Consider the following 12,838-nt stretch of genomic DNA (forward strand, 5'->3'; position numbering starts at 1 on the left):
CAAATATAGGGGTGCTATGAAATAAGCAGTATATTTTGTTTAATAAAACTACATAATGTATATCCAAAAACGATCTGAAAAACTAAATGGTTATTTAAAATAATAGAATTTATAATGTTATTCTTGTATTTTATATTTTTGCCAGATGTAATTGCGTAAAGATATTGAGCTCCCCCCACGAAAGACATGTAAGGGTCCGGAGCCCGCCGAATCCTCTTTGGCGCTTCTGTACCCTTTTCCTATGAGGCCGGTTGTACGCTAATCTGACAGCCACATAATGCTTACTTTCTGCTGTAAAATTTATTAAACCAGTCAAAACAATGTCGGAAGACGATTTAAAAGTACCGGAAGAGCTTTTCAAGGACGTGAAGTTCTATGTGGTGGGAGACATTGATCAGAAGGTACATTTAACAGTAATAAGCTATTCATTTAGCCTTTTGGCTAATAGTGGATACTGACTGGTGTTAGCATGAAGGCTAACCTACAGCAACTCTCATAACATGGTGAAACTAGGGGATACCTATGGACAAATTGTATTGAATATTATTCTTTAATACAATAGGCTTTTTTAAATCATGTCGCCCCCTTTTGTATGTCTGGTGCCTTTATCTGCTGTTAGCGAAAGTCCTGTCTTCAGTATGTTAGCCTTTATCAGTGACAACAATGCGACACTTCTCACGTTCGACTCATCTTTGAGTTATGTTAGCGATTTATTTGCGACTGTGGGAATGATCCTGCGTGTAAACAGTTTTTGCCAATGGTAGCTTGTATATTAAATAGGAATTCGAATAAACGAAAAAAAAAACAACCTTAGCATATGTAGCCATTGTTTATCATAGTGTCTTTTGGCTTCATTATGTATTCTCAGTTGACTTATTGAGATGTGTGTAGTTTTTATGTATATTTACATTACATTCTTGCGTGATTTTTTTTTTATATAGTTCCTGGTACATCAATTAAGAGCTAGCAGCAAATAAATGTTTTATTTAATAAATTGACTGTTATTTGACAAACATGTTGATGATGGATTGCTCATAGGTTGTACAACTTCTGAAAGCTGGGAAAGGAAAAGAAGTGTCTTACAATGCCCTCGCAACCCATATTATAGCAGAAGATGGGGACAATCCAGAGGTCGGGGAATCCAGAGAGGTCTTTGACTTGCCTGTTGTGAAGGTAAACACACATAATATTGCACTGAAGGATTTAAAAGACATTTACTGTTGGCAACAATTTAGGCCTGTATTAAGATGTGATCACTTACTGTTACTAATGAAAATGTGCTGCAGTGTTTAACATTCACAATGCTTTCTGTTTCAGCCGAGCTGGGTGATCCTGTCTGTCAAATGTGGAGACCTGCTACCGTATCCTTCCATGATTAATGGTTTTGAAAGTCTATAGTTGTGATGTTGTTTTTGCACCCGACATGTCACACATCAACTTAATGCAACTGTTGACTAGTTAAAGGTGAATAGCATACTATTTAGATGTTTATTTATCTTGACTGTTAATCAATCAGAGTTACAGGATTTTCCCCAGAGTCAGGACAAGTGTTCTTTGGTGTTACAGCTTGTCTGCCACATGTAAGTTGCACCTGCATATTCTGCCAATTCATTCAAATCTACATATTATCATCTGTCATTGTCAGGTCGCAGGATTGATTTTAGTATTTACCAGTCTTGTCATTTTTATAGCTGTCAGAGGATCTCAATACACTTTGGGCCTTTATTACATTCTATGGAGGTGACTGTCAGCTCCACTTCAACAAGAAGTGCACACATCTGGTTGTGCCTGAACCGAAGGGGGTAAGCGCATGTCTGTCGTCTTGTCTTAATGCATATAATCAAATGTTTACTAATGGTAGTAAGTAGGGATGCTCTGATCGATCGGCCAGAGATCGGTATCGGCTGATAATTACATTTTATGACTCGATCGGTACTAACTGCATTTGGGGCGATCTCACGAACCGATCGCAATTTGATGACGTCAACGCGTGATGACGTACATGATGTGTGGGGACATAAATGCTATGACGTTTCGAGAAAGTCGCCGTTCGAGATCGTGGCCGCTCTAGTCAATGCTTGTGTTTATACCGGCCAGCCACGGCATGTTTCTGAAGTGGCTCTCTGTGCTGCTTGGTTAAAATAGTCTTTTGTGAGTTGGCACAGCATGGAGGACGGAATAAAACCTCGTCGGAGCCATAAAGGGTAACGGTAACATAACACGCTGATCGTGGGTTGCTTTTAAATGAACATTTATTTCTGAAACAAAATATCTTCTTTGGCCATATTAGCCTACTCAATAGCATTAACACAGGCGTTACTCCTTTCAAACTTTATCTGGAATGTCACCGTTTCTGTCACTGCAACTTCCCGATCAGGCGAACGAACACACACACACAAAATCATCTGCCTCATGAAAAAAATTTATAAAAAAAAAATTGTTAATATTTGCATCATTTATGATTCATTTTATCCACCCACGACCCACCCGCAAATAATCAGAATGCATTTTTTATTACCCGACCCGTGGATTATCCGCAGCGCCCGTGGATATAGGAAAAGCAAAATATGTTTGCTGTGTAAATCAGAATCAGATTTATCGCAAATGCTAATTCATTCTGTGCCAGCAGGAGGTGCTTTAAAGCGGGAGAAACCGAGGTTTCCCCAGTAACAGCTGTACACAAAGCAGCGCTGAGCTCACAAACGCTGCTTTATCAGCGTATAACATGCAAGATGAAATGAAAATGACCTTGAAAATTTTCTAAAGATAGTCTTCTTTCAGAAATACAGTGATATAAAAACACCCGTGCCTTGTTTTGATTTTTAAACGTGCAGAACGTGCTCATGTTTATTCAATGAAGCCTTTTGGCAAATCGGTCAGTTTTGATAATGTGGCGAGTGCCACAAATAAATAAATGTATGGGAAACACATCCCACAGCACAACGACCTGAGCCCAACTTCAGTCTACTCATCACCTTAACATTATCTGCGTTTGTAGCCGGCGCCATAGCCGGGCTGATAAACAAACACAGACCAGAAGTTAACTGTTAGATGTCAGTCATTTTAGGCTATTGTGTTTTTATAAATTTTGAATGCATAGTGCACCATAAGGAATTGTGCATCAATACAAAGTCTTATGGCCCACTTTCTCTCCAAAGTAAAGTGGGGGAGGTGTGTGACATCCAGCTGCTCAGTTGAAGTTTACGACTAATAGAGTGCCTTTAACAGCTGCTATCTGGAAGACTCTGTCTAGGTTTACGTCTGTGGGTTGTTTGCTATTGGATCAACTGAGGGATGGAGCTGGATTGCTGTCAGTTTTATACCCACCATCTTAACCGTCTAGGTTTTCAAAGCCTGCCTTTTATAGGCTACTCTTTGTAACCAAACAAATGTCATTGGTATTATCTAGTGAGCATGTAGAAACCTTTCTGATTTAACTATTAATATTGAGAAAAATCCTGTGTACTTTGACAAATATGAAAATATATAACCACTGCAGTGATAAGTTGTGGATTTTTCAGTATGCATTAATGTATCTGACAAGCACAAAATATTTTATCACTGTCATGCTGTAACGTAAGGCTGCATTTTTTCTGATAAAAATTATGTTAGTAATTTAAATTATTATTATTATTATTATTAATAATAGTAATAATAAAAAAAGCTCCAGGTTTGCTTTATTTGTTTGTAGGGCTGCACAATTTGGCCAAAAATGTTTTTATAGCTATATGATTATATAATAATAGTACAATTAAAATAGTATTATTGTTAAACAAAATGTGGAATATTACTATTTTAATATTTCACTGTAAAATAAAATTGAAAATATAATTAAAAAATATATATATATATTTTTTACAGTACAACCGTATTTTATTTTTATTTTGGTGGAAAACAGCATGGAGCCCTTAAAGCTTCACTTTTGTTGACAACAGTCTGTTTATAAGAGATTCTCTTTACAAGTTTGGGAAGATGGTTGGCATATAGTTTTTGTTCCCAAATGCATATTATAAGCAACCCAAACTTGCTGCACATGCAGAAATTATTTCATCTGGAGCAGCATTTACTGTGAACGACTGCACATATATTTATTTAATTAAATTGCAGCCTTTGTGATTTGATAGTCACACTGGGCCATATTGCAATTTTGTTTTTATTTTGATTAGTGTAATTTGTTTCTCATTCGGGGTTTTCTCTCTTTTCCAGGCCAAGTTTGAATGTGCTTTGCGGCATAGCAACATTAAGATAGTAACTCCAGAATGGATTTTGGACTCTGTAAAAGAAAAGAACAGGAAGGATGAGACTCTGTATCACCCACGTCTTACAGTATATGAGGCACCAGAAGAGGAAGGTAGCGAGTATGAAAATGAAAGGAGCTCACGTTCTGAAGGCAGCTACAGTGACAGACTCATTTTAGGCTATTGTGTTTTTATTAATTTTGAATGCATAGTGCACCATAAGGAATTGTGCATCAATACAAAGTCTTATGGCCCACTTTCTCTCCAAAGTAAAGTGGGGGAGGTGTGTGACATCCAGCTGCTCAGTTAAAGTTTACGACTAATAGAGTGCCTTTAACAGCTGCTATCTGGAAGACTCTGTCTAGGTTTACGTCTGTGGGTTGTTTGCTATTGGATCAACTGAGGGATGGAGCTGGATTGCTCTCAGTTTTATACCCACCATCTTAACCGTCTAGGTTTTCAAAGCCTGCCTTTTATAGGCTACTCTTTGTAACCAAACAAATGTCATTGGTATTATCTAGTGAGCATGTAGAAACCTTTCTGATTTAACTATAGTGCCACAAATAAATAAATGTATGGGAAACACATCCCACAGCACAACGACCTGAGCCCAACTTCAGTCTACTCATCACCTTAACATTATCTGCGTTTGTAGCCGGCGCCATAGCCGGGCTGATAAACAAACACAGACCAGAAGTTAACTGTTAGATGTCAGTCATTTTAGGCTATTGTGTTTTTATTAATTTTGAATGCATAGTGCACCATAAGGAATCATGCAGAAATTATTTCATCTGGAGCAGCATTTACTGTGAACGACTGCACATATATTTATTTAATTAAATTGCAGCCTTTGTGATTTGATAGTCACACTGGGCCATATTGCAATTTTGTTTTTATTTTGATTAGTGTAATTTGTTTCTCATTCGGGGTTTTCTCTCTTTTCCAGGCCAAGTTTGAATGTGCTTTGCGGCATAGCAACATTAAGATAGTAACTCCAGAATGGATTTTGGACTCTGTAAAAGAAAAGAACAGGAAGGATGAGACTCTGTATCACCCACGTCTTACAGTATATGAGGCACCAGAAGAGGAAGGTAGCGAGTATGAAAATGAAAGGAGCTCACGTTCTGAAGGCAGCTACAGTGACAGACGCTCACCTCACAGCCGACGGTCCAGCCCTACATCATCCCGCGGTGCTTCTCCAGTAGGCAGGCGTAGTCGTTCACCCTCATCGAAACATGAGCGCAAATCAGAGTTGATGTTTGATGACTCTGATGACTCGTCCCCTGAGAAGGAGGACCGCAACCTGAACTGGACCCCAGCTGAGGTGCCACAGCCTGGCCCCGCCAAGCGTCGACTACAGCCTGGCAAAGAAACAGGTTTGATAAATCTCTGTGCCAATGTCCCACCTGTACCTGGAGGCTTTGGGCCGCCAGATACTCGGCTGGTCGGCGCAGGTGGAGGTGTGCCTATAGGGGTGGAGAGATCAGATGTCATGGGTGGATGGAATCCAGCTGCTCGGACTCTGAGGAACATTACTAACAACACGGACAAGCAACAGGCCTCACGACCCTCCAATGTGGCACATGTAAGGAGTTTGATTTTGAATGTAATTTATATAGAAGTAGAAATTCTTCTCAATTTATCATGTAAACAGGGCTGGTTCTATGACTAGTTTTAACGTGTGACAATAGAGATGTGTCCACTGGTAGAAATTCTGGTATGTAGTCTACTGTTCAAAAGTTTAGGGTTGGTAAAAAAAACTGAATTTTTATTTTTTACATTTTTCGTGGACATAACACTTTATGTAGCTTTAGTAGCTTGAAGTTTCTCTAGGTTGTCACTGTCAACCCTGTTACATCATATTAGTCTTATTAATAGCTCTTTAAAAAGTGTTTGACCCCTTTGCTCAAAGGTAACTAAATAGATCTATATAACGATATATATATATAACGAAATATTAGTTATTTCAAGTTAAAAACTAACTACAGTTAAGTGTAGAACTGTGTAGCCAAATCACAGATGCGTTTAAATTCAAATTCCAAGTTACATTGCCTCCTAATTAAAATGTATTGGTTATACAGATGAAACAGTCACAATACAGACAGAAGTGTTTCATATTTGGCGCTTTAATTGATGTAAGTAAGCGCGTAAAAGAGGACGCGCCGCCCACAAATGTGACATACTGCACAAATATAGGGGTGCTATGAAATAAGCAGTATATTTTGTTTAATAAAACTACATAATGTATATCCAAAAACGATCTGAAAAACTAAATGGTTATTTAAAATAATAGAATTTATAATGTTATTCTTGTATTTTATATTTTTGCCAGATGTAATTGCGTAAAGATATTGAGCTCCCCCCACGAAAGACATGTAAGGGTCCGGAGCCCGCCGAATCCTCTTTGGCGCTTCTGTACCCTTTTCCTATGAGGCCGGTTGTACGCTAATCTGACAGCCACATAATGCTTACTTTCTGCTGTAAAATTTATTAAACCAGTCAAAACAATGTCGGAAGACGATTTAAAAGTACCGGAAGAGCTTTTCAAGGACGTGAAGTTCTATGTGGTGGGAGACATTGATCAGAAGGTACATTTAACAGTAATAAGCTATTCATTTAGCCTTTTGGCTAATAGTGGATACTGACTGGTGTTAGCATGAAGGCTAACCTACAGCAACTCTCATAACATGGTGAAACTAGGGGATACCTATGGACAAATTGTATTGAATATTATTCTTTAATACAATAGGCTTTTTATAAATTTTAAATTAGTTTTTGAAGTCTTATTTAATTAGTCAAAAAAATACAGTAAAAACAATAATGTGAAATATTACAGTTTAAAATAACCTTTTTTCTGTTTTAATATATTTTAAAATGTAGTTTTTATTTATTTATTTATTCTTTAATTTCAGATCCTTCAGAGTATTTCGCCCTCCTCTAAAGGTGTGGTAGAGCACCTGGGAAATCAAGGCCAGTCTGGTGTTCCCAACCAGCTTCTGTTTAATCCAGTTAAGACCCCGCAGCAACTACCACCTGAAGCACAGCAGCAGTTAATGCAGCAGCAACAGTTACATCAGCTACCACAACAGCAACAACAGCACCCACAACAGATGGCACAACAGCATCCTATGATGCTGCCACAGGTCATGCAGATGCACCACCATCAGCAGCAGCAACCACAACAACAGCAGCAGCCGCCGCAGCAGCAGCAGCAGCCGCAGCCGCAGCCGCAGCCGCAGCAAGGCTTGGATCAAATGCCTCAGCAGTCCCATCAGTTCTTACAGCAGCAGATGCATCAGCAGATGTATGCACAACAGCAGCAGCAGCAGCAGCAGCAACAACAACACACATTCCCACAGCAACAAATGCGACCACAGCAGCTCCCAAGGCCACCCTTGCAGCAGCAACATGCATTGCAGCAACAGTTGCAGCAGTTACAACAGCAGCATAGGCTCCAGTTGCAGTTACAACAACAACAGCAGCAGCAGCAACAACAACAACAACAACAACAACAGCAGCAAAACCAGCAGCAGATGCACCAACAGCATTTGCAGCAGCAACAACATTTCTTACAACAGCAACTCCAACAGCAGCACATGCAACAGCTGCAACAACAGCAGCAAATGCAACAGCAGCATCTGCAGAACCAGCAGTCTCTGCAACATCAGAACCAGCAGGTTACTCCACATCAGACCCAGACCATGCTGCATCCTCCAGTGATGCCTGCGCAGCTGCACCAACTGTTCGGGCATGAGCCAGGCCAAGACAGTAAGTGCAGTGGCTGCTGCTTTGCGATAACACACAGGCATGCACAAATAGTTTGTCTTAATTGAGATGTATGCAGAGTCTTATCAAATTTGAGCTGACTTACAAGTAGGGCTGAACGATTAATTGCATTTGCGATAATATTGCGATATGAAAAAACACGAGTTTTCAATCGCAGAGGCTGCGATTACACTCGGTCACATGACACGCGAGAGTAGAGATGTGTGTTCGACTTGAAGATCGATTGGTGTATGACATCAAAGTATGGCGAGAGAAAGCATAAGGAGACGTCCGCGCTCTCTTATAGCTCTCGCAGTACTTTGATGACACACACCCATCGGTCTAAGCAGCGCTGCTTCAAGTTGAGCGTGGGCCATCAGCTGAAAAAGAAAATAAATAAAACGGTAAACAGCTAAAAGACGTAACATAGAATGGGAGATGGATCGGTTTGTGAAAGCGAAGAGAAAAGCCATAGATGAAGTCGCACAGACCCAGGCAGGTGCTGGTCATTCAAAAGCTAAATCAAAGACTTTGGCTAAATGCAGAAAATATGATGAGGCATATCTTCACTCACCGTGTCTATACCGGACGCTACAGATGTCGCACCGCGCCGCAACAGCTCTACACTGGATGGGATAAAGCAACCGTTGCAAATCATTTTAACTTTGTGTCAGTACGTCATAAATAGAACGAGGCATCAGTTTAATGTCGGGTTTTGTCGTGTCGTGTCGCGTCGCGCTGCACTGCATCTAGTGTAGACAGCGTCACTGATTATAATGGTTCTATTGTATTTTGCCGCTCGCGTCAGGTGTAGACTCGGTGTTTAATGTGTGGGTCCAAGGTTATTATAGTTTAGAATTTTTAAATTAGTTTTATTTTAATATCGTTTAATATTTGCTATAAAATTCAGCTGAGTTTTTATTAGTTTCATTCATATTTTTGTTAGTTTTAGTTTTTATTTTGTGAACGCATTATTTCGATTTTATATAGTTTAGTTTCAGTTTTAGTTTCAGTTTTAATTAAAGTTTAGCAGAATTAACAGATCACTTCCAGAGTGCAGGCCAAAGAAAGACATAGGCATAATTTAACCTTTGTGAGGCAAACGTATAGCGACACAAAATTAACGCATGCTGAGATTGATTAGATAGTAAAATTAGCCTACAAATATACGCCAAAGAAAGCAGGCAAGCCTTTTTTACTAAATTAATCTACACAAGTCGCGCTTAAATGTCATATCCAATGATGTGTGTTGAGATATTTAGTATGAAAATAAATGTAGCCTGATTTGGTTAAGGCTTTTCTTATTTAACCATAATCATGATATTAGGCTATAACTGTGGTGTCAGCTCTGACGAGCTGCGCAAAACCACGTTCATATTCGTGCGATTTTTTTGCGCAGCTCGTCAGTGAACAATGGCTCTGTGTAGTTAATGCTGCTCAATGTGAAAGCACGCACGTGATGGAGATTTACCGCTGATTACAGAACTGGCTTTCTGACAAGATGCACATTAAATATCGCATGCGATTTATCGTGCAGCCCTAGTGCTTTCAAATATCAACATTGTTTGGGAAAAATCGCTTAGTGCATCTTTAAACTAGTTTAAAGCCAGATGAAACAGCGCTGACAAACAGGAGGAACACTGCGCAACAAGACAGTCAGAAGGTTTTTCAGTCTACAAATCATTTACTGTGGATTTACTGTGGTAACACTAACTGCACCATGGTATTGTGGCAGAAATGTGGGATATTCATATCGAATTTGATTATTTTATTACACCACACTTATAGCACCTCAATACCATGGTAAAAATTTTACTTTGTACCTATGGTTTCTTGCATAGGTTTCTAGCATGGCTGAGCACCCATGGGAAAAACTCAAGATATAATTTATTCACAATCATATTGACGAAACAGATCTGGCAAACTATCCAGTGCATTTTTGTGTTTATGCTCTGGAAAGTGTCAAAAGTTTTCTATTTACATTGTGTTTTTTTGCAGCGTTGAGCGTTGTTGCCAATCACAGACATACCTGTTGATTTCTTGAACGCAATTGCCAATCAGAGGCGTTTAAGTTAGAATCCACTCTCTGCACCCACTGGCAGATACATAAATCTCCGCCTATGGTTTCTAGATATTTGTATGAAAAACAGTAGTCTAAATACATTTAGTATAAATGTACAAACACTATAGCTTAATCAAAAATATATTCCATTACTCCTTTGATACATTTAAAACATGTCTATTTTAAACTGTGGTTATCATGATCGAAATGTATGCTATTATTGAAGACCAGTGGTTAATTTTAATAATATTCAAACTGTCAGAATAATTACATTTCACCATATAAAAATGAGTTACTGTTACTGTTTTTGATAACATAAATTTACATCTGCATCCTAACTCAAGCTACTACTACTATCAACTCATGCTACTGTCAAATGTGCATTTCTAAGAGACAAAAAGAAAAATATATAAATATTGCCCCTAAGAATTGGGAAACCACCACTATACCGTTATATGTCATCTAGCTCCTACAATACACACACCTGTGCTGGTGTGCATTAGAGCCTTTAATTACCGTTCTATATTAATGTGCTGCTTACTGACACACACACACGCACATATCGGAGATCGCGCAGCTCACACATCCAGGAGCAAAGAAACTTGTCAATTCTACCCCATGACTTTTATTAATAACAGTTTAAATACTGAATCGCTACATTATATTTTCCAGCTACGAGAGGATATAATCGCTATTTTTGAAGTAAACTCACTCATTGTAAAGAGAGACCCACAGATGTGGAAAAGTGTAAAGAATTCAAAAACGTGAAGTGTTTGTCATGTTCTGACCTAGGCCTGGGCGATAAAACGGTATCGATATTTATCAATGGTACACCTTCATCGATAACGATATAAAAAATGTTCGATGTAGCGCACGATATAGGCACGTGTTATGAGTGATGCAGACCGCACACATGAACACGAACACATGCTGTAATGCCTGCCTGTGATGAGGAGACTGTGAATAATAAAAAAAGAATATTAGTCGAATTTAAAATAAAAATTTGCATTTGAATGCAAAAATGGTACAATCGAATGTTAGGTGTGCGTCAGGGAGCGTCAACAGTGGCACACGAGATGCGGTGATGATGTAAGTGACGTTACATTTTAATGTCTTGTTAGTCTAGTCCACAAGACGCGCCGTTGCTGCGTTATTCATTCAAAATATTAGAGAAATATAGTAGCTCAATGCGTAGAAGATCTTGATTCGGTTAAAACCGAAACCAAGCCATTCACATAGAACACATATTTAGCACATTTTTTTAGACAGACAAATATGACTGCTGCACTCGCATCTCATGCAAGAGATGCAAAGAAAGTCATGCAAAGTTAAAACAGTTTTAACGTTTAGAAAACGCGACGCAAATTTATGAAGGTTTATTTAATTTCACTGCGTCTCATATGTTTTTAAATGCAATCTGTGTGATCGGCGATTTGGCTCTTTGTATTAGGCTAAGCAATGCATAAATACATGATGCTGTTTTGTTCATAATGGTTTATGCAGTTTACAAAATTATATTTTATTTATATACAGGGGGTACGGAAAGTATTCAGACCCCCTTAAATTTTTCACTCTTTGTTATATTGCAGCCATTTGCTAAAATCATTTAAGTTATTTTTTTTTCCTCATTAATGTACACACAGCACCCCATATTGACAGAAAAACACAGAATTGTTGACATTTTTGCAGATTTATTAAAAAAGAAAAACTGAAATATCACATGGTCCTAAATATTCAGACCCTTTGCTCAGTATTTAGTAGAAGCACCCTTTTGATCGAATACAGCCATGAGTCTTTTTGGGAAAGACGCAACAAGTTTTTCACACCTGGATTTGGGAATCCTCTGCCATTCCTCCTTGCAGAGCCTCTCCAGTTCTGTCAGGTTGGATGGTAAACGTTGGTGGACAGCAATTTTTAGGCTGGGCGATAAAACGGTATCGATATTTATCAATGGTACACCTTCATCGATAACGATATAAAAAATGTTCGATGTAGCGCACGATATAGGCACGTGTTATGAGTGATGCAGACCGCACACATGAACACGAACACATGCTGTAATGCCTGCCTGTGATGAGGAGACTGTGAATAATAAAAAAAGAATATTAGTCGAATTTAAAATAAAAATTTGCATTTGAATGCAAAAATGGTACAATCGAATGTTAGGTGTGCGTCAGGGAGCGTCAACAGTGGCACACGAGATGCGGTGATGATGTAAGTGACGTTACATTTTAATGTCTTGTTAGTCTAGTCCACAAGACGCGCCGTTGCTGCGTTATTCATTCAAAATATTAGAGAAATATAGTAGCTCAATGCGTAGAAGATCTTGATTCGGTTAAAACCGAAACCAAGCCATTCACATAGAACACATATTTAGCACATTTTTTTAGACAGACAAATATGACTGCTGCACTCGCATCTCATGCAAGAGATGCAAAGAAAGCCATGCGAAGTTAAAACATTTAAACTTTTAGAAAACGCGATGTGAATTTGTGTCTCATAAATTAATTTTGCATGTTTTTAAATGCAATCTGTGTGATCGGCGATTTGGCTCTTTGTATTAGGCTAAGCAATGCATAAATACATGATGCTGTTTTGTTCATAATGGTTTATGCAGTTTACAAAATTATATTTTATTTATATACAGGGGGTACGGAAAGTATTCAGACCCCCTTAAATTTTTCACTCTTTGTTATATTGCAGCCATTTGCTAAAATCATTTAAGTAAATTTTTTTCCTCATTAATGTACACACAGCACCCCATATTGACAGA

The 12,838-nt window shown here is 38.5% G+C and overlaps 1 protein-coding gene across 1 annotated transcript in view; it reads left to right on the forward strand.

Annotated features, from left to right (window-relative positions):
* The first annotated feature begins 236 nt into the window (after positions 1-236).
* Positions 237-12,838, forward strand: part of LOC107550719 (PAX-interacting protein 1-like) — a 26,164-nt gene continuing 13,562 nt past the window's right edge. The window contains exons 1-8 of the mRNA XM_016232080.1: positions 237-401; positions 1,039-1,173; positions 1,318-1,361; positions 1,517-1,580; positions 1,692-1,802; positions 4,207-4,390; positions 5,369-5,823; positions 7,151-8,006. Coding sequence (XP_016087566.1) covers positions 321-401; positions 1,039-1,173; positions 1,318-1,361; positions 1,517-1,580; positions 1,692-1,802; positions 4,207-4,390; positions 5,369-5,823; positions 7,151-8,006 — 1,930 coding nt within the window. The 5' untranslated portion in view covers positions 237-320. The remainder of the gene's footprint in view (positions 402-1,038; positions 1,174-1,317; positions 1,362-1,516; positions 1,581-1,691; positions 1,803-4,206; positions 4,391-5,368; positions 5,824-7,150; positions 8,007-12,838) is intronic.

This window comes from Sinocyclocheilus grahami, unplaced genomic scaffold (genome assembly GCF_001515645.1).
Source record: "Sinocyclocheilus grahami isolate Dianchi unplaced genomic scaffold, SAMN03320097.WGS_v1.1 scaffold406.1, whole genome shotgun sequence".
Taxonomy (NCBI): Eukaryota; Metazoa; Chordata; class Actinopteri; order Cypriniformes; family Cyprinidae; genus Sinocyclocheilus; species Sinocyclocheilus grahami.